Raw genomic sequence first — 21120 nt, 5'->3', positions numbered from 1 at the left:
ACAAGAGAATTTTATTACAGAAATAGGAACTTTTCACATATATGTTTTGCCCTTATATCATGCAATTCTATAAAGATATGCAAGAACATAAGCATTGCTTTATTGAACCAAAGCAATAGTCTGTCTGGCCAGAAATTCTGTCCCTGAAATTGGCTTCCAGCAGGTGCTTCTCAGAAAAGTGTCAACGCCCCACTGGGATCAAACTTTCCTCTGCTGCAACCTCAGGACGCTAGGATGTCATTTGTCCATAAAGGCTATAGCCCTCCCCACTCTTACTCACTTGGCATGGCTGTTCTGGCTGTCCTTGTGACCCATGTTCCACGCTTGAACCCCATACTTGCAATTCTTCCCTGGTTAGGAAAAGGCACTTCCCATATCCTACGACTGTTTGAAAGTTGGCTGCCACTTCAGAAAATTGTTTGACTCACGAACACTCCTATGACTGAGCAGAAAACCTTTGGAAATAATTTTTTTACAGGCCTAGTACTGAGCAGTAGTAGTAAGATCATCAGCTCATTTCACATAATCCTTGGAATAGTTATGAGAAGCAGGTAATGGTTTTCTCCAGTACATTAAACAGGTGACTAAAAGATTTGCACTCCATTAACAGAGTAATACACAATAGCTTTCCATGGAAGAATGTCTAATTTATATCTTTCCTGTTTTGCAAACCAAAACTTTAGAAAATGCTTTTCAAACTTCAGTTCTCTCTTTTAAGTTCTCATTTCTGTAATCTCTTCCTATCTCAGTGAGATAAATATTGGTCTGAAAATCAGTGTTCAAGTAGCTAAATTGACAGAGGAGCAAAATTAAAAATTTGCTACTACCTTTAACTCTTATACACTCCATGATGGGGCTATCCATCAAGAGTGAGCTATCTCAGGATTGATCACAACTCTGGCACAATGTAATTACTGAACCAGAAGCATTGTATTATACAGCATGAAATGAAATAGCAACTTTGCCTTCCACATTATGAACCAGTTGACTAATGATGGAGTGTTGCAATTAGAAAATATGGAAGTAACAAGGCAAGGTATTCCACGGTCTGCTACTGTGTAGAATAAAACTACTGATAGTGTGAAGTAGGGAAATTAAAAACAGTAAAACTGTAACAGAAAATAACAATGGTATTCTTAATAAACTGTAAAAGGAGAGGGTGGAAGTGTCCTCTAAAGCAGGTCAAGTTTAAAAGGATTATGTGCAGTACATGAAAAGGGCTTCTTCTGGACTTGTGTCAGTGGACCTATTTTTTTTCTAATATGTTTTCTGATGGCTGAGAACTGTTGCATTCATTGGCATAGTAACTGTGACCCAGCATTGGGAGATTTTGCTTTAAGAGACCAGGAAGGAAAAACGATGAGTCAGGGGCGAGAGCTGCTGCAGTCACATTGCCAGCACTCCCTCCCCGACTCCCGTTTCATGCTGCCTGAGTGACAAATGGCTAGATCACAGCATCGCTGCGAGATCGTCCGGGGACACCGAGCCAAAAGGACTGGTGGCATAACTAGTGGTTTGAAAAAATCGTCGTTTTGGTATAAAATAGCCAAAAAAATAATGAGAGGAAATTATGAAGTACTATAAGTTGCCCCAGGTCAGTACTGAAGGCATTCTTCCCTGCCCTCCTCCTCCTATTTACCTGGAGCATGCGTCTTCAAATAAGTTGATTGTATGGAAACAAAAACGGTTGGGCATCTGTTTTAAAATGCAATCTTTTTTCTTTTTTTTTTTTTTTTAAGCCTGGATTAAAATCTTTCTGTAGTCCTGATAACAGCTACAAACATTCTGAGTCACTGATGCAAAACAAACCTGCTAACATATGGAGGAATCTGGCCCACTTATATTTTATCTTAATGTTAGCTGCAGACTTCAACAGTGCCTGAGTGATGCAGGGATTTAGACTTCTAATGAAACCCAGGTTTGTCAGAGGCCATAGCTGCTGCTTCTCTCACTCTGCTAGCTTTTAAAATCAGATTTACTTGTTAATACGTAACTACTTGCCTCCTTAGCACTTTGGACTACTCAAAGGCCCCTGATTCTTGCTCTGGTTTCTGGATAACATGGTTACTGCATAACGTAGCTCTTCACAAGCTGACAGCCTAATGCCAAGTTGGAGATTCATGAAAACAAATACACATCTAAAGCAAGCAGCTCCAGCCTTTCCTGTGTCAGAGCATGGTGCCCACCAAGCCCCTTCTGCCAGCTGCTGCCAGCAAGAGCTCTGCGAGTAAGCAGTCACAGCTGGGGCAGCAGCTTGTGCAGCTCCCCGTTCAATGGGTGATGTAGCTGCGGCGCTGGAAAACCCCCCGGGTACAGTCATGCCACTGGAGGGTCTGCTTGTCCATCATTTTTACCCTCTGGGAAGGAATATTGCCATAAAAAGCCCAACATAAATGTCTAAAGACCGTGCACTAACACAGGTGACAGAAAAGATGAGTGAAAGGTGGAGTGCCAGACCACAGCTTGTAGCATGAGATGGTATTTGAACACCATGGGCAAAAATTTACAGCACGCTGCGTTATCGAAAACTGATCCCAGGACTGATGGTCTTTTTGCCTGTCCTGGGCTGTGCGACTGCTTGTGACCTTGGAGTCACAGTCTGGAAGTTCAGGGGACACACAAACACAGGAGATGGTACAAATCTGGCAGAGAAATGCTGAGCTGTGAAAGAGCTACTGGGTGTTTTCAGAGGCTAGAAGCTGCCTGGGATGCAGCTGAACTGCCACCCTGGCAGGCCTCCCTGTGCCACACACACAATGCCGAGCAGGAGTAAGGCTCCCAGTGCAAAATGCCCGAGCCCTGAGCCGAACAGCCATGCTGCCTCCTCCATGGCCTCCCGGGAACAGCCCTCCCCATCCATGGGGATGCACTCAAATAATGCTCTGGAGCTGGCTGAGCCTAGGAAATAAATGCAGGTCAGAAAAGCAAAGGCAACATCTCATGTCCGCACTGCATAGCTGACGTGTCTTTTCACAAGACAAAACTTCAAGGGAAGCCAGCCTGCAACCTGATGGCATGCAGAAAGATAAGCAGGAAAAGAAGTGAATACTCTTGTTGCTCCTGTTCATGGCATTGTGAGAAATACCAATGGAGGACAGTATCTGTATCACACTTCATGTTTGCCAAATGCATTTTTAAAATCGCTGAACAATGGAGACCATACAGCTTCCCCGGGCATCTAGACCAGACCTTCATGTGCTGACCAGCCTTTTTCTTCATGGCTAGTCCAGGCAGCCACAGCTGCAATTTAGGCTTATTCTTCCATGTCTCATTGGCAGCGGGCATAAAAAGTGGATAATTTCCTGCAGATTTTCACGTATTTGAAGGCTGTTATGTCTCCCCTCGGTCCCTCTTTTCTTGAGTAGGTAACCCCAGTTCTTTCATCCATTCCTTGTGGGTGATGTTTTAATACTTGTCATTCTTCTTGCTCACATTGGGTGGGAAAAGAGAGCGCCTTATCTTTACTTCTCCACACAAGGAAAAGAAGGGAGAATATATCACCACCAGGTCTGTCTGGAAAGTCAGTGGGAGTCAGACAGTGACCTCAGACTGACCTTCTCATGCTCCATTTTAATAGAGAGCATGTGATGTCGTGCAATGTCATGTGAACAGATAGATATCAAAATTGAATACAGAGCAAATCAGCGTCATGTGGATGTATGGACATCAAAGTGACAAGCACCCCAGAAATTTCTGAGCTAGATGAAGGCAGAGAAGTGCAAGACACAAGGTGAAATAGAGACTGGGAACATGCAAGGAACATCAATCGCAAGGGTGACAGCCTGGAGGAGAGTGGAGCAGGGTCTTTCCCTGACCTCTGAGCAATGAGGTAAGGGGCCAAATTGCCTGGCCCAGCACTTCCACTCCTGAATGGGACACTGGGAGCTTGAGCTGAGCTGGATCATGTTTCAAAGCACTTTGAGCATGGGAGGAACAGGGTGCACGCTTGAGGTTACTAATTCTTGTAAGAAGACACGGGGCCAGTGTCCTAAGTCAACAAGGGAGAAAGCCTGTGAGACACTACACAGGGCTTTAAGCAATCATTTGTATTAAGTCTAGCTTTTGCCATTCATCAGATTGCAAGGTTATTACATTTAACTTTAAATAAAGGGAAAGGGAAAGGGAGAGGGGAGAAAGAAGATGGGAAAAAGAAAAAGAAGAAGAAAAAGAAGAAGAAAAAGAAGAAGAAGAAGAAGAAGAAAAAGAAGAAGAAGAAGAAAAGAAAAAGAAAAAGAAAAAGAAAAAGAAAAAGAAAAAGAAAAAGAAAAAGAAAAAGAAAAAGAAAAAGAAAAAGAAAAAGAAAAAGAAAAAGAAAAAGAAAAAGAAAAAGAAAAAGAAAAAGAAAAAAAGAAAAAGTGAACACCATTGCATTTGGTGGCATTTTCTGACACCCTCTGGCTTAAATTTACTAATTGATTTCAGCAACAATAGAGAAAAATCAGTCTTTCCTCCTCCCTCTTCTCCCACCTATCACTTCTGTCAAGGCTCCTGATTGACATGGAGTAGGATTTTTGAGGGTTTTTTTGTGTTTGTAAAATATCAGCCCTGGATCTGACTCCACCTCCTTGGAGCACTTCGTGCCTTTCTGAGGGGTGCTTCTGGGGGCGTGTGAGCTGGAGAGGCAGGTGATGGCACTGATGCTTTTTTGTGGCAACTACATCTAAAGTTCCATGAAAAGGCAAAGAAATGTGAGTTATCAGCCTCTGTTCCCTATTGCGGGGGGGGGGGTTATCTGATAGATTTAGAAACTTCTTTTTTCTGGAGGGGCAACAAAATATGAACATAATTCAGCTACATTTTGAAAGGGCACCTACCAGATGATTGCCCATTTCAAGATGATGCATACAAATGACATGTAGTCCTGGATTATCCACAGACCTGGCGTAGCAGTAGTGGTTTGGGCAATTTTTACCACCAGGCAACTGGCAAATAGCCTGGTGTAACTGAGAGCCCTGTGGTCTGCATGGGAAGTTCACAGGAACATGGGACTTAATATCGTCTCCCTCTTGGGCCCATCATGGTACTTCACAGAGGTGCCAGTGATCGAGAAGCTTTTTCCAACACCTGAAACAGCTCAAGGAGAGTGATACTGGCTTTGCCTCTTTTTTGCCCAGTCTTGCTATTACCCTGAAGACAGCAACAGAAGTAACATCCAGGACACCATCACCTAGTCACACAGCTAGTAACTCCACAGGTGGGTGCTGGAGAACCGCTTCACTCACTGCACGTTGGTCTGACTAGTGCCACTGCTATGCAAGACGTCCTGGACCGTTACGAGGTGGGTCCAATCAACTCTGCAGGTAAATGTGTAGCCTCCCCACCACGTCTTTAATCCAGGGCCCAGCACAGCCCGGCTGCTTAACCTTGGCTCATGCTGATGGGAAAACCGCAAAGTTGTGAGAAAAAGCTCAGAAAGTTTGTAGAGAAGAGCCAAGCAAGTTAAGGTTGAGATAGGTGTCAGTAGCACTTTGAGGATTTAAGGGGAAAAAAACCCTACCAACACAGATTAAGAAATACCAAAGCAAAAAAAGAAAAAGACTCTCAGAAGATGGCAACTCAGCACCATCAAAGAGCTATGCCAGGGAGCGCTGGAGGACAACCCTTCCTCTTCTAGCTGATGCCTGCCTGGCTAGTAAAGATGCCTTGCGGTGGTGAGGATACTAATGCTTCGTCTGAGAGCTTATTAAATCCTAACCATCTCTTGATTGTCTTAATAAATAAATATTTTATACCTTGTGTATACATTGCTGGCAGCATCTCTTTGTGCACAGTGAAAGTTGCTCAAAATGGCCCAGAAGTAATGCAAGACCCCTTACTCAAGGGGTTGACTTTGAATCCTACCTTTCTCAGGTGTGTCCTGTTGACTGCTGTTCATCCTGGGCTGTTCTTGGGAACCACATGTACAACCTTACCTATGAGCTTCTCTGGCTGTTGTTAGGATACTGTTAAGCATTAGCCAGTCTGTCTCCAAACTACATTGTGAAAACACCTGGATGCACTCTGCTTCTCTCCATTAATGTCTTAGCCAGGCACAAATTGGTGGGACCCGTCACTAAGACAGCGAGAAACTCTCTGAAGTAGCCTTTATTTTACCTTTGTTATTTGGCCTTCTGGCCCTAAAATTACTGGCTTGAAAACCCTTCATGGAGTAGTGAACATAATGGCATTTATGAAGGTCCCGGTGCATGTTCCTGCTGCAGCACAGGAAACTACATGGCACGCACAGAGCGCGTGAGCCTGCCGCCTTTCACAGTGGCTGCGAAATTGCCTGCTGCACTGTGGGGATATGTTTTGCAATAAAAAGGTTATTTCACTGCAGACCTTTTGGGAGACACTCAGCAGCTGCCCTTGAATTGATACTGCCTATGGTTCACAAAACCCATCCATAATTTTGTTAATGATTCACTGAGTTCAGTGTGGCCAAACTGAAAACAGTTAAGGTGCGTGGGAGTACCTACCACAGAACAGACCCCTTTCAATTACACAACAAGAAGAAATTATCACTCCACCTTCCTTTCTTCTAAAAATGCCCTAAACTGCACCTTTCAGATAAATAATTGTGCTGGTTTGGGCTGGGATAGAGTTAATTTTCTTCATAGAAGCTAGTATGGGGCTATGGTTTGGATTTGTACTGGAAACAGTGTTGATGATAACACAGGGATGTTTTAGTTACTGCTGAGCAGTGCTTACACAGAGTCAAGGCCTTTTCTGCTTCTCACCCCACCCCACCAGCGAGTAGCTGGGGGTGCACAAGGAGCTGGGAGGGGACACAGCTGAGACAGCTGACCCCAGCTGACCAAAGGGCTATTCCATACCATATGGCATCATGCTCAGCATATAAAGCTGGGGAACAAGGAGGAAGGGGGGTCTATTTGGAGTGATGGCATTTGTCTTCCCAAGTAACTGCTACGCGTGATGGAGCCCTGCTTTCCTGGCGATGGCTGAACACCTGCCTGCCCATGGGAAGGAGTGAATGAATTCCTTGCTTTGCTTTGCTTGTGCACAGCTTTTGCTTTCCCTATTAAACTGTCTTTATCTCAACCCATGAGTTTTCTCAATTTTACTCTTCAGATTCTCTCCCCCACCCCACCGGGGGGAGTGAGCGAGCGGCTGGGTGGGGCTTAGTTGCTGGCGGGGGTTAAACCACGAGTCCTTTTTGGTGCCCAATGTGGGGCTCGAAGGGTTCGAGATAACGACAGGTTTGATTGGAATGTGCTAGATCGAATTTATAGCTGTGATTGCTGTTTAGCTATTAATTGGCAGGCTCCTGTGCTTGCCATGGGGCAAGCTTGCCTTACTGTATATTAGAGTCTAGTTAGTGCACCTAAGGCTGCACTTTGCCCCTTGCCTTCCCCATTCATACATTCCCGTGAGGGTCTGAGCCATGAGATCTGAAATCAGTGCATCAGACATCATAACCTCAATAAAGCCATTCACAATGACCATGGGGGATATTTCCAGTGCTCTCTTTTATCTATCACCAGCTTCACCCACCTTCCCTCTTACTAAATGTTTGATCTTCACACCTCTCCTTTTTTTTTCTCCAAATACTTGCCTCTTCCTCCATATGTGTGGGGTTTCCCCCTTGTCTTAAAACTCTTACCAGTCTGGAAATGTCGCTCATTACTTACAATCACAGGCCCTTCTTTTAAGCAGGAGTCCAAAATCTCTCCCTCTCTAACAGAGGAACGGAGTTCATGCATACGTCCTGAATTTGGTGACATTTACATGGTCCAAATCTTGGCCCTTAGGCTTTGCTGTCAGGATTCCAGGTTGGTAAATCAAGCAATTAAGGTTTAAGAGATTGCAGATTAGTATTTAAAAATATGACATTTAAATTTAAATTACCACAAAATTACTGCAATTTTGGTACCAAAAAAGCAAGCTATAAAATTGATGTATTAAACTCTGTAATTTTCTCTAAATTTTATGTTGAAACTGTATTTTCAATGATTTATGACGATACTTAATTTCATCATTCAGTATCTTCCAAAAGGTTTTGTATAACCAAAGGATGCATCATTTCCCTAGGAGGCTGAACAGTTGTTAGAAGAAATAATTGCTTACATACAGCTCTATTCACATTCGGATAAGTGTTCAAGTTTCTGAAATTATTCAGAATTCAGAAATGGTTCAGATTTATCTATTTATTTTTTCCCCAAAACCTTTAATGGGGCATAATTCCCAAGATGTCCAATGTAAAATACAAACCATTATCCTAATGGTTAAGTCATTCAACTGGAGTAACATATGAAGGCAGAGGTGCTGGTCCCAAGCAGCAGCGTAACTACCTGTGGAAACAGGAGCCAGACTCCACACCTGCTCCTTCCCGGCCAAGACCATAGGAAGGTTCTCCGTCCTGGCTTGGTCCTTCTGGTCACTACCTCTTGCACGGCTGGCTGTGTTGCCCCTTGCTCCTACTCACCCTGTTCAGCAGTCAGAATAGTTATCTAGAAAGTTGGTCACCTCGGGATACAGTGATCATGAAAGCCAAGTTATCCCACTATCTGGCTAAATGCTCTATGCACTAGGCAATACTGACAAACTTCCTGAATTCTGCCTCTCTCGTGTTTTAAAAAGGAAAGATAAGTAATTTCTCCAAATCAAGAGAAAATGGTAATGGGCACAGAAAGCTATTTTTAATATAAATGTTTGATACATATCAGGGGGCTGAAAATTTGTCACTTTATTTCAGTGTATTGCATTTGCATGGCAAGGTTTTGGTAGCAGGGGGGCTACAGGGGTGGCTTCTGTGAGAAGCTGCTAGAAGCTTCCCCCATGTCCAACAGAGCCAATGCCAGCCGGCTCCAAGACGGACCTGCTGCTGGCCAAGGCCATCAGCGACGGCAGTAGTGCCTCTGGGATAACGTATTTAAGAAGCAGGGGGAAATAATCTGCACAACAGCAATTGCAGCCAGAGAAGAGAGGAGTGAGAATATGTGAGAGAAACAGCCCTGCAGACACCAAGGCCAGTGAAGAAGGAGGGGAGGAGATGCTCCAGGCACCCCAGCAGAGATTCCCCTGCAGCCCATGGTGAAGACCATGGTGAGGCAGGCTGTCCCCCTGCAGCCCATGGAGGTTAACGGTGGAGCAAGATCTTCACCTGCAGCCCATAGAGGACCCCATGCCAGAGCAGGTGGATTTGCCCAAAGGAGGCTGCGACCCTGTGGGAAGCCCATGCTGGAGCAGGCTCCTGGAAAGACCTGTGGACCCATGGAGAGAAGAGCCCACGCTGGAGCAGGTTTTCTGGCAGGACTTGTGGACCCATGGAGAGAAGAGCCCACGCTGGAGCAGGTTTTCTGGCAGGACTTGTGACCCCGTGGGGGACCCATGCTGGAGCAGTCTGTTCCTGAAGAACTGCACCCCATGGAAAGGACCCACGCTGGAGCAATTCGTGACGAACTGTAGCTCGTGGGAAGAACTCACAGTGGAGAAGTTCGTGGAGGAGTGTCCCCCGTGGGAGGGACCCCACGCTGGAGCAGGGGAAGAGTGTGAGGAGAACGGAGCGGCAGAGACGACGTGTGATGAATTGACCGCAACCGCCATTCCCCATCCCCCTGTGCCACGGGGCGGGGGGGAGGTAGAGAAAATCAGGAGTGAAGTTGAGCCTGGGAAGAAGGGAGGGGTGGGGGGGAGGTGTTCTAAGATTTTGTTTTATTTCTCATTATCCTACTCTGATTTTGATTGGCAATAAATTAATTTCCCTGAGATGAGTCTGTTTTGCCTGTGACATTAATTGCTGAGTGATCTCCCTCCCTGTCCTCATCTCGACCCACGAGCCTTTCATCATATTCTTCTCCCCCTGTCCAGCTGAGAAGGCAGAGTGATAGAGCAGCTTGGTGGGCACCTGGCATCCAGCCAAGGTCAACCCACCACATTCAGGAAGAAGAATCTCACACACACTTCCCCCTGGGGCATTTCTATCCAGCTGGTTTGTCTCCTTCCTTTTTCCTTTCTCAATTAACTGCTGGTTGGTTTAAGTCCTACTTTAAGATGCCTCATCTCTCCAATTTACTACACAGGGAGTACAGGCACCAGCAACTTCGGGGTGCTACAGTGCTGAGTATCCAGGTTTCTCTTCACAGCTAGCCCTGTTTCTCTGTGAAGAAACACAGTCTCAAGAGCAATTTGGGTTGTAGTAGTCAAATTTATTTCCACTGTAGAAGCACACTTGTTTCAGTAATAAAAAAATAACATTTTCTTTGCAGAATAAAAGTAATCCTGTAGTGGTATAAATATATTTACTTGCACAAGAATCCATGTAAGTCACTCAACATATATTCAGATTTAGTATTCTCATAGTCCTAAGTTTCAAATGGAATCAACAAAAGACAGTTACTTGCAGAAATATGAAAAATGTGAAGTCTGGCTCAGTTGGGATTTAAACATACATAAAATAAAAAAAAGGAAACTTTCTGTTATTATTTTAAATGCATACATTGCTTGTGAAAAATACTGACAGCCTTCAGCACTGACCATTTCTATTTGTCTAATTAAAACATACTATACGGTGTCAGCCACAGACGCCTCTTCTGGATGCCTCGCATACATGACCTCAGTGCTGGCCAGGCAGAACTAACATCAAGAGTGTTAGAGTTCAAGCTCAGTGCTCCTTAGTCTGTGCTCAGCCTCTGTGTCTCCACTCCCAAGACTCCCATCACCAGCTACTGTCTTTCAAGGAACAAACCAGGTCTAGCAATTTATCTCAGGGTGTCATCACAGACTCATCAGACAGCATGCCTGATCAATCAGTAAGTCCCTATGCTATACTAAGACAGGTGCCAAATTCCATACAGCATTATGAATGACCTGGTGCAACCAGCAGTCCAGCTTATAGTAGATATGGTTGATGTGTAACTTTATCCAGTATGAATACTTCATGCAAAAGGAAGAATACTATTTTCTGAACTCCCATTCAGTTCAAGCCATGGAACAACAGTAAACACAACTGCAGTGAATTTAACTTGTACTTTAACTTGTAGATAATTCTTGAACTCTTTTTCCAATTGTGGGGGTGGAAAAAAACAAAAAGGGGAAATTATCGCATCATGACTCTGTGTTATTGTGTTCTGTCTAACTTACACTTATTTACTGTGTGGGCTATCATCAGCACCATGTCCTCACAACATACATTGATTTATTCTGATCCTTCCTTACTGTTAGTACAGTGAAAAAAGTACAAGGTTTAGCCTTGATTCTTCTCAATGTGTCTGAGAGGAGGACACTGAACTAATACAACACAATACTGAAGACAAGAGAACATAACACTTAGTTCTGATACACTGAAAAGCAATTTCACACATAAGTTCATTTATGTAGGCACACTGACATATCGAGCACCATTCTTTTTTTTCTTTTTTTTTTCTTTTTCAGTTTAACATCAACATTCAACTCTGAACAGAAGAATGTTAAGCCTCTAGGACAGTTTCAGTATTAAGAAAAGAACTACCTCTATTTTACAAACATCAAAACACTAATGTTGATACTTCAGTCGAGAAGTTCACTGCAAGTGACCCTCTCTCTGAATTCGAAGGCGCTCCTTCTCCACTTGCAAGCGTTCCTTCTCAATCTGCAGCTTCTCCGACTCAAACTTTAGGAACTGCAGCCTCTCTTTCTCTAACTGCAAACGTTCTTTTTCAAGTTTTAACTTTTCAGTTTCTAGATCAAGAGGCTGCTTGATGGGTTTTTCTGTTTGGGTGAGGTCATTTTCTAGGGCAGGTTTTTCAGCATGCAGAGTCTCTAGCCTGAGTTTCTCCCATTCAATCTGAAGTCGCTCCTTCTCAATCTGAAGTCTCTCACGCTCCAAGTCAACATGCCGCAACCGTTCTTTTTCAATTTGCAGGCGTTCCTTCTCCACTTGCAACCTTTCAGCTTCAATGTCTAGTCGCTGCTTCTCCAGCTCCACCTTCTGCTTCTCCAGACTTATAAGCAAGTGAGAATCTTCATAGGCTAGCCTAGCTTGAGCAGAGCTCAGATTTCCAAACTCTTCAATGTGGGGGAAGTCTGGTAGGTCATTTTCCTTTTTCGAATCTGGCAAAACTGATGACAAAATTTCTTCTTCTTCCTCAATAGGAAACTGCAGAGAGGAATGTGATAGACAAGAATTAGATTCCAGTCTTTATGCCAGAATAAATTTGTTACACACCACTTGACTGAAAAGAACATATTGTGTTTTTTCATCTTAAAAGCTACTCAGAACTGCTTAACTTACATGCTGTGAAATAACCATGTTAGATCAAAAGACTGTTTTCTGCCATTACACAGGTACACAGACATGCTTTATCTACCAATTAATATCTGGTAATGAAAAATGGAAAATCAGTTTATCAGTGGACATGCAAGAACATACAGAAAATATTACACTATAGATATTATAGAGCATTCAGAACCACTGACAAAAAAATGGATCTAAAAAAGTGTATGTTGTTCTTACTTTTCATATAACTGAGTGACATTTATGTAAGCCACTAGGAATTTGTTGTGACTAATTATTTATCAGAGCAGCTGGATCCATAGGCTATGTGGTATGTAAGCTAACCCAGCCTTCGCTGAGGATTCCATTTCTAAAAAACACTGACATTTTTCACATGCTCCTAACCCTTCAAACTCTATCAAGTGGGTCAATAAACAGGACTCGTTTAACCAATTTTGTATTATCACATTTGCTGGAAAGCTATTTATAATGCAGATGACTAGGTGGTTAGGACCATTGCTCTTGGCAGACTGTAATAACTCGTGCAGAATTATAGCCCTTATGTGCTACAAATTCATAGTATACAAGGGATAATTGTCTTAAGATTTTCTGAACCTGGATCTTCCTCAGTTTGCCTTTCTTTTGCAGCATACTTAGTGGGAGACAATGAGAGCCACTGTCAGTCCTCTAGCATTAGTACAGACAGACACTGTTCTTCAGCAGTTGTCAGACAGTAGTCCCACTACCATTTAACAGCTTATGCTGATTTTTTTTTTCCCCAGCACACATCTCAACTGAGCTAAGACAGGAGTTGCTTCCCCCCACCCCTCCCCCAAAAGAACAAAAACTGTTTGAGTACCTCTTTTTGAAACAAGAACTATGTATTTGTACACGCAGAACAATATCCAAACATTCGACTTCATTCTAGCTGGCTGCCTACCCCAGGACAGTCATGGTACTACTAGGAGTAACAACCTGTCTGCAGGATCCACAGCTGCTTGTCAAATTCACACTAAAATTCAGACAGAGGAATGGCTGACTGACTTAGTAAAGTAATATTTTCATCTCCTGTGGGTTCATTTTAAGAAATGCAAGCAGTATTCTATTGCCTTCTATATTCTATTTCTTTCTCTACCTGCAGGTAACATATACTTTCATTTGTTAAAGACGTGCATTTCTCTTCTCCGTTCACCCATACAGACAGCCCAAGTATTGAAATAACCAGTTTCCTTCAACAGCGTATTTTCATTCTGCTGACTGAATTAGTTCTTACCTATGGCACATACAAATGGAAAATATATGTGTAAATACATATTCAAAGTTGACGGATATAAATTTAATAATCAACATCCAAGACCTTACACACAATTGCAAGTTGCTAGATTTGAATGCCATCTCTCTAAAACATATTTGTTTCTACAGTTTCTTTAATTCGCACATTCAGAAAAAGCCAGAAACAGATGCTATGAAGAAACACAGCAAAAAGCCTTATGCTGAAATGAAACGAAGGCCATATTGCATATAGCTAATGTATGTCAGTCACTCACTTCAAAATTCTGCGGATCCTCCTCTTCCTCTTCTACTTTGATTTCTGTTAAAGATCCACCAGCTTCTCTGAAGTCAGTGATATTTTGCCATTCAAAACTAGATTCAATTGCAAATCCCATTTTCTCATCCATGTCTTCATTGAGAGAATCATCTAAATTGGATGAAGGAAGGTGAAACCCAGCACCTACTACTTTGATGTTTGCATTCAGACGTTTTCTCTTCATGAGTGCTCTCCAGTCAAGGTACCGCCTTTTCACTTCTGTCCCTGTTCTTTGCTCTCCTTCACCTACAGCATTTACACACTCTGCTATTTCCTCCCAAGCTTTCCGTTTCATCTCATTAATTGTTGTATTAAGTTGCTTTGAAAAGAGTACTTCTCTCCTTTTTCTGATTTCCTTAAGGAGAGTTTGAGTTTCCTGAACACTAAAATTGCTTTTTCTTTTTCTTTTTAATTGTTTCATTTTTTCCAGCTTCAACCTAATAATTTCACCACAGTAGACTACAGAGATGATCTGACACAAATCAGTTATTAATACAAATAAAATTTAAAAGCTAATGAAAGCAGAGCTCAGTTCTCGTGAAGTGAATTTTCTCTTCACTTTGTAGTATTTTCCTATTTGTCAGGCTTCCTAAGAGAAAAAGAGCAAACAACATAAATCTCCAAGGTATACACTATATATTTTCATTTAACGAACTTGACTCCTAAGTCATCATTTAAGGAATGCATATTTTGAACTGATCGTTCATTCGATAGAAAACCATTTTGCTAAACTCTGAATATAAAGTAGCTATAGCTACCTTCTCTAATCTCATACGAATTACAAATCCATTAATATATCCATGTCACAAACCGTTAAGGTTGAGTTGATATTTCCATTACAAAAATACAGATATTTTCCTTCAACTCTTCAGAGTTTTTCCAGTTGGGATTTGCTTAAGGCTGAAATTTGACATACACATTTGAGTTTGAATGCTAAATTATTTCCAAAAGAACCTAAAATTGTTGTATCATTACTATGAAAACATGAAATGTTTAGGGGACTGAAATCTCTTGAGACACATTTTAAATGAGACACCATTTCCAGCCCCCCCCAGCCCCCCAAAAGAAGTAAAAAGTAGATTAATATTAAAAGTTCAAGTTTTAGAGGCTCTTCTGACTTAATCACAAAAAAAGAACTGGAACAATTCTGATGAATGTCAGAAAATAACTACTAGTTCAAATAAATGTCATGCATTAGAGATGTTTTAACAGGAAATAGATTTAGGAATAAGTCATTACATGCCCATGGTAAAGCCCTCCTCTATCCTTCTCACACTGCAAAACACCTCATGTCAGATGTGATGAGAGGTTGAAAGCGTGCCCAGTCCTCTACCCTCAGCAATAGCTGGTCCTGTGCCTGATGCTGAACAGAAAGCTAAACCCCATTATCCACCTGACAGATTGTGCACAACTCTGTACAGAAAGTGGAAATTTTGAGTGGGAGAAACAGAAGACAAATAATGCAGTGATGAATATATCATAGACCATATTAAAAAAAATAATTGAAAGCAGAGACTGAGAATAAAAAAGGGTTCTTGGACAGACTGCTTGGTAATGGTCCAATTTAGGATTTATTTTGAACTTCCTTTTGTACCACATTACCTACCACTTTAGGTAGGTTTAAAAGGCTTTAAACCGAGTAGGCCAACGATTCACTATACAGTACTTACAGTTTAAAGCTGTTATGTTTGTTCACTATTAATCTAGCATAGACTTTTTGTCAACCTGAAGCAAATGGCTCACAGATTATATATTTGATTGCTACTGACTAATGGATTTAATCCTTAAATAACTCCCCCCCAGCTGCACAGGATTCTTAAATTACTAAGTATTTTTTTCTCCTGTTATTCTCCTAAACTTGGTTAAAACATATACATCAGCACATTACACAAAACCTCTCCACTTGGGGGATAATGCACATAATAGTTTAAAGATCGTTCTTCATCTCCTATGTGTTACTGACTGTAAATAAGTAGTTCAGTTGCAAAGTTTTCCATATCAAGCAACATTCTTTCATACCCAACATGTAAGCATGCTGGAATCAAATATTTTTTAAAACGTTTCATTTAGGAAACTGGTTTACTACTTTTCCTCATTAAAATAGTCACTGTGAATCCATATACTTCCAATGGTTACTAGCTAACAAATACGCAAACCAAGTCCCAAGATGAAATCAACTGCATGAAGCATGAGCGTGTATCAGTATGGACCACTCCACAGTGCTCCTGGGCAGTTACCCAGCACTTCTGACTCCTCACTCAAGTTGGAAGCTGCATGTTGCTGTTTAAAATGCGTGAAACTTCCTGCCTTTCTGAAAATAAAATACTAATTGGTTTTGAGAAAAGGGAATTATTTTAAAAAATAATAGAACCAACTGTTTTAATGTAGACCCTTAACTTGACATGACCAGTACTAAGAAAAAAAATGCTGCCGTTTAAAAAGTCAGATTTATACCACAACACAGCACTGTATCTGCTAGAATTACATAATTTTTTTCTGAGACCTTTTCCCTGATCTTTAAGCGTCTCCCTTAACCTTCATTATTATAAGTTTACCACAAAAAGATACTTAGGCTTTCAAGGAAGTAGCATCATATTTACTTGTCTGACAGTAAATCCATTTATTTGGCACTTGCTGTGCTTTTCAAATGCTAATTACAGCATTAGTGCTTTTCTATTATTATGGCAACTGAGTCTCTTGAACTATGTATCAAATTCTAACTTTATCTTGTGTAAGGTTTTGGTTTTTTGGGGGGTTTTTGTGTTTTTTTAACTTTTAAAAAGTGACTGAGCAGGTAAACTCTTCAGAAAAGTTACCTGCACACAGAACGAATTAAGAGCACTTTTAGAAGCTTCACTGCTAATAAGGCAATTATTCTGGACTGATAAATATATAGATTAAGCTGTGATTCCGAGTTACTGGGGAATGACCAAGTACTCCTATCTTCACACTGGCTTTAGAAACACACACATTTGCACTTACCTGTTTTCAGGGTGGGGAGTGTGTGTGAAAGATTCACAGGTATCCATTTTGAGTTGGTTTTCCAAAAGGTTAAAAAAAAAAAATCACATACAGTTCTTAAATACAACATAAGTTTCACAAGAATTATAGTATTTCTGACTTGTCATTACCAAGACACTGAACCTCTGTTTATAAGGTCACACTTATTTTTATTGAAATCAGTAGGATTTCACATTTGATTTTAAACATGTACTTAAGTGACCATTCAAGTACTTTGCTAACTACAGAAAAATGGGTCAGACTTTTCAAAGTACTTGCCAACTGGATATGTCAAACTCTTGAAAGTACTAGTAGATACTTAATTGTCTCTTAAGGTACCTTAATATCAGACTTTTGCTGTATCACAGCCACTTTCATCTCAAGATATACACTGGCTAAGTCCTTTACTTAGCCCCAGCTGGGATGAACAAGGTTCTGATCATTCCCCAATAACAGGGAACCACAGGATTTTAGAGACTCATGTGGTATCACTATCTACCCTGACCCTCCCTAAATTTCTCAGTGCTCGCACAGCAGGATAAAGTGGGCACAATCACAGGAAAACAAACAAACAAAAAATTGGGTTTTCAAATCAAATTTTCATCAATATTATTTTCTAAGTACAATTCTACATGAATGCAGAAGACACAGACAGCCAAGCTTTCATCTTAGCTCCAGAGAAGGTTGAGAGTTAAAACACACCAATGCCAGGTTACCCTGTAGGTCACTCTCACTGCTCCTTGCACAGGTGTTGTGCATCACCTGTCTGATCTCCCCAGCCTCCCCTCTTTGTGAGGTGCCTAATCTTGGTTTTGGATTTTATGCCATAAGCCAAGCACATAACCTTTAAGAATTATAGTACTAACTTGGAAACTACTGGCATCCAATTCCTTTATTATGTAAAGTTTTCTTTTAGACTTTTTTTTTTTGCTAGAACATGTCCGATACAAGTCCCTGAATTTCCCAGTGAAACAGCAGCAAAGCCTACCTATTTTAAAACTCATGACTATTAACTTCCAATTCGTAAGGACATCTTACCTTTTCTAACTCCTTCCTTTTTGAAAGCATATTGCCTCATCAAAGACAATTCCCTTCTTATTAATATAAATGGGTGTTCATGAATTGTCTTAACAGTATTGACTTCCAGAGTTAGATCAACTCCACTGTGGGACTGTTTACCTTTCTGATATATTAACTAAAGAGCACTATTATCTAAGCACTATTATAAGCTGAGATTTGGGATATTCTGTTTTCTGACATTGCCAGATGGTCTCCAGGATATTACTTTTTAATGCAGAAAAATTAACTGTTACATGCTCAAAGTATATAAGGGACAGGAATAGTTATAAGCTAGGATTTGTACACATTCTAGATAGTTACAGAAAAAAACCCAACCTATCACCATTTTGAAAAGCATGATTTACAAAAACACAACATAGAGTATGTTTAAGTTTTGCTTTGACATGAAGTCTAAAGCATGAAATGCACACATTTGGAAAAGAACTGTAGACGGACATTACAGTTTTTCCAAAATCAGAACCGTAACTGCTCTACATTTTAGTGTCTTTAGCAGAGGATTCCACAGCAAATAATATTTGCTGAGTGCACCAACTGGGAAGATAGGCAATTTACTCAGAAAAAGTACGTGGAAATAAGAGCAGAGGTGAAAAAAGAATCTTTTGGTCAGATCAAGCCACTTACACCACTATGACGGTAAGAGAAGACATCTGCAAGAAAAAAATTCCTTCTCAACTATACGACCAAAAGTACTTCTGGTACACGACCAAAGACGTCAGTCACCTGACTAGGAATAGTTGCCATCTGGTCAAGTAACAGAGAAATCCCTGGGAAACAAAAGAGGATGCAAACAGCCCATTACATGACCAGCCATGCACCCATCATACAGCATGGTGCTAGCTGCAAATGCAAAATGCCTATTTTTACAGTTTGGGTAGAAATGCAAAGTGCTGGCTAGAAAAAAAGAAACAATTCTGATCATACGATAACAGAAAGATTTCAAGGGTCTTCCAGGAAAGATGGCAACATCGAGCTACGAGTTTGATGCAGCCCTGTTAGGCCAGAAGCAACCTGCGGTCAAGAAGGTCCTCATCACTGGACTAAAGGAACACAAACTATTTGTCAGGGTTGAAACGAAACAAGTATTGCAAAACTAAACTGAACACTCCACAAACACACAGAACACACATACACTGAGTAACTTTGACATACACAATGACAGAGGCATCCACATTCTGCCTCTGTGTCTTTGTGTCTCCTTTGCTCACACCTTATTGTGCGAACACATGCTGGACCAACAACAAACAAAAAAAACCACAAAAGAAGCAAACAAAGAGAAAAACCATGCATGCATTCACCAGGATTGAAGGATTGTTGCTAGCATCAAACTTGAATTATGCTCCAGAAAAATAATGACTTTTAAGTACGATGACGTGATGGTTTGCCCTTTTCTTTTTTTTAAACTTTCCGAGCTTATGACTGAAGAAAAAAAAACTTTAAATCAGGAGGACCTGCCACCTATGTTTCTTTGAAATAAAATTTGAGAGTCTGAGGATCTTTGCATGACACTAAAGCCTAGGACTTTCTGAAAAACTTCATATGCGATTCGTAATGGATGGCTACATTGGCTTGGAACAACTTATGCTGTTGTGCTAAGAGAGGCTTTAGTACAGGAGGATCTGGGTGCTGCTGAACACACATCACCAAACAGTCATCCCTGCAAGCAGGTTGCGGTTTGAGCACCTCAAAAGGCAAGCACTAAAGGGAACCAACACCACCTAAAAGGATAATTTAATGAAGCAGAGAGGAGGTACCGAGGATGGAAAGCAACTGTGGATTCAGGCTGTTGAATCGACCGATTCATCAGTCAAAAGTTCCCCGTCCCCTGAAACAGCAACGGCCAGGAACGGGAAAAAACCTCCCCTACGAGGAGGGCGCGCGTTTTGGAAGGATGAAGGCAGGCACAGCCCCCAGCTCCGAGGCGGCCCATCCAGCCAGCGACCTCGCCGCCGGCCAGGCCAGCGGGGACGCAGAGCCGGCCCGGTCCCACCAGGAGGCGCCCGAAGCCCCGCGGGGAGGCCAAGGAAGGCAACAAAGGAAGGCGAGGGCACGGCCGGCTGCCCCGGCCGGCGCCCCCCGGGGCCCGCTCCGGGATGGCGGCAGCGCCCCGGGCGCGGCTGCGGGGCCCCCGCCGCACTGAGCGCCGGCGAGAGGTGGGCCCGCGGCCCCCACCCGCGCCGCAGATCAGGGCCCCCCCGGCAACTGCCCCGCGGACGGGCCGGTGGGGCCATGCGCCTCTCCTGGGAGGAGGAGGAAGAGGACGAGGGTCTCGCCGCCGGGGAAGGCGGCAGGCAACCGCCTCGCCGCCCTCAGGGGCCGAGGGCGGCGAAGCCCCACCGCTCTCCCCTCACAAAGGGGCCGGAGGCCACCTGCACCCCCCACGGGCAGCAGCCCCACGGGGGAGCGGGCCCAGGACAGCCGCACCACTCCCCGCCCGGGTCCCCAGGGAGCCGCGCGAACTACTCACCTGCGCCCAACTCTCCCCTCCAGGTCTCCGGCCCTTTAACAGCCACCGCCGTTCCATTGGGCGAGCTGCGTGCCTGTCAGTCCTTCCCCCACACCTATTGGTGGTCCACGTCCGCCGCTCCCCCCGCCCCGCCCCCTCACTGGCCTGACGCGCCAGGCGGGCCGGAATCCCCCACACAGCCTCGGAGCGCGGCAACTCCTCTCCCAGCGGGGCCGCCGCCGTATGCAGCCACCAGACAGCATTGGCTACGTTCGCTGCTTGTCTTCCCGATGCCTTCCGGTTATTGGCTAGTGGCTGTCAAGGCCCGCCCCTCCCCTCAATGAGCTTCCGGCGGCGGGGCTCTCGCTGGGTCACGGGGGAGCCAGACAGGGCGGTCTCGGCGCCGCCGTCCCGCCTGCTTTGTCTGAGGGGGCAGGGCAGGGTGTCCGGGGGTGGTGGGAGGGGGCTGGCGCCTCTCTGCGGCGGGCTGCACAGGTGCGGGGAGCTCGGCCTCCCTCTGTGCCGTGTGACCGCAGGCCCAGTCTGAGGGCGCGGGTGTGCCCCGCGGGCCTTTCCGCGGCCGCGTAGGAGCAAACAGAAAACAGGAGCCAGTGCTACTGTGGCCAGTAGGCTTATGATGGCAGAGCTAACGCACAGCAATTTGCCTTTCCTCCTAAGCTGTGTGCTGTGAGCGTATTGTGGGATTTGTGATTAAAATAATGAAATAACATTTGTGGAGATGCTGTAATAAAAAGGTAATTATCTTTTGGAAAGAGCTGCTTATGCAAGCCACCATGTCATTAATGTAAGTGAATA

General features: G+C 43.2%; 1 protein-coding gene across 2 annotated transcripts; it reads right to left on the bottom strand.

The window, feature by feature from the left end:
* Positions 1–10136: 10136 nt before the first annotated feature.
* On the bottom strand, positions 10137–20445 carry MSANTD4 (Myb/SANT DNA binding domain containing 4 with coiled-coils). 2 transcript variants are annotated; one of them, XM_072850626.1, is made up of 3 exons: positions 20326–20445; positions 13741–14370; positions 10137–12076 (listed from the first exon to the last, which is right to left on the bottom strand). In XM_072850626.1, the coding sequence occupies exons 2-3, from the start codon at positions 14200–14202 to the stop codon at positions 11501–11503; spliced, it is 1038 nt and encodes a 345-aa protein (XP_072706727.1). In that variant the 5' UTR covers positions 14203–14370; positions 20326–20445; the 3' UTR covers positions 10137–11500. The 2 variants fall into 2 exon arrangements, with proteins under 2 accessions (XP_072706727.1, XP_072706728.1); XM_072850627.1 differs by lacking the exon at positions 20326–20445 and having other exon boundaries at positions 13741–18443.
* Between the last annotated feature and the right edge of the window lie 675 nt (positions 20446–21120).

Source organism: Ciconia boyciana, chromosome 1 (assembly GCF_034638445.1).
Source record: "Ciconia boyciana chromosome 1, ASM3463844v1, whole genome shotgun sequence".
NCBI lineage: Eukaryota > Metazoa > Chordata > Aves > Ciconiiformes > Ciconiidae > Ciconia > Ciconia boyciana.
This window is presented reverse-complemented; position numbering and strand designations above follow the sequence as displayed.

Excerpts from the sequence above, each read along its gene's own strand:
- MSANTD4 (XM_072850626.1), bottom strand. The coding sequence starts at position 14,202 with ATGAAACAATTAAAAAGAAAAAGAAAAAGCAATTTTAGTGTTCAGGAA. Across the intron at positions 12,077-13,740 it reads AGGATCCGCAGAATTTTGAA|TTTCCTATTGAGGAAGAAGA; the intron begins GTGAGTGACTGA and ends TCCTCTCTGCAG.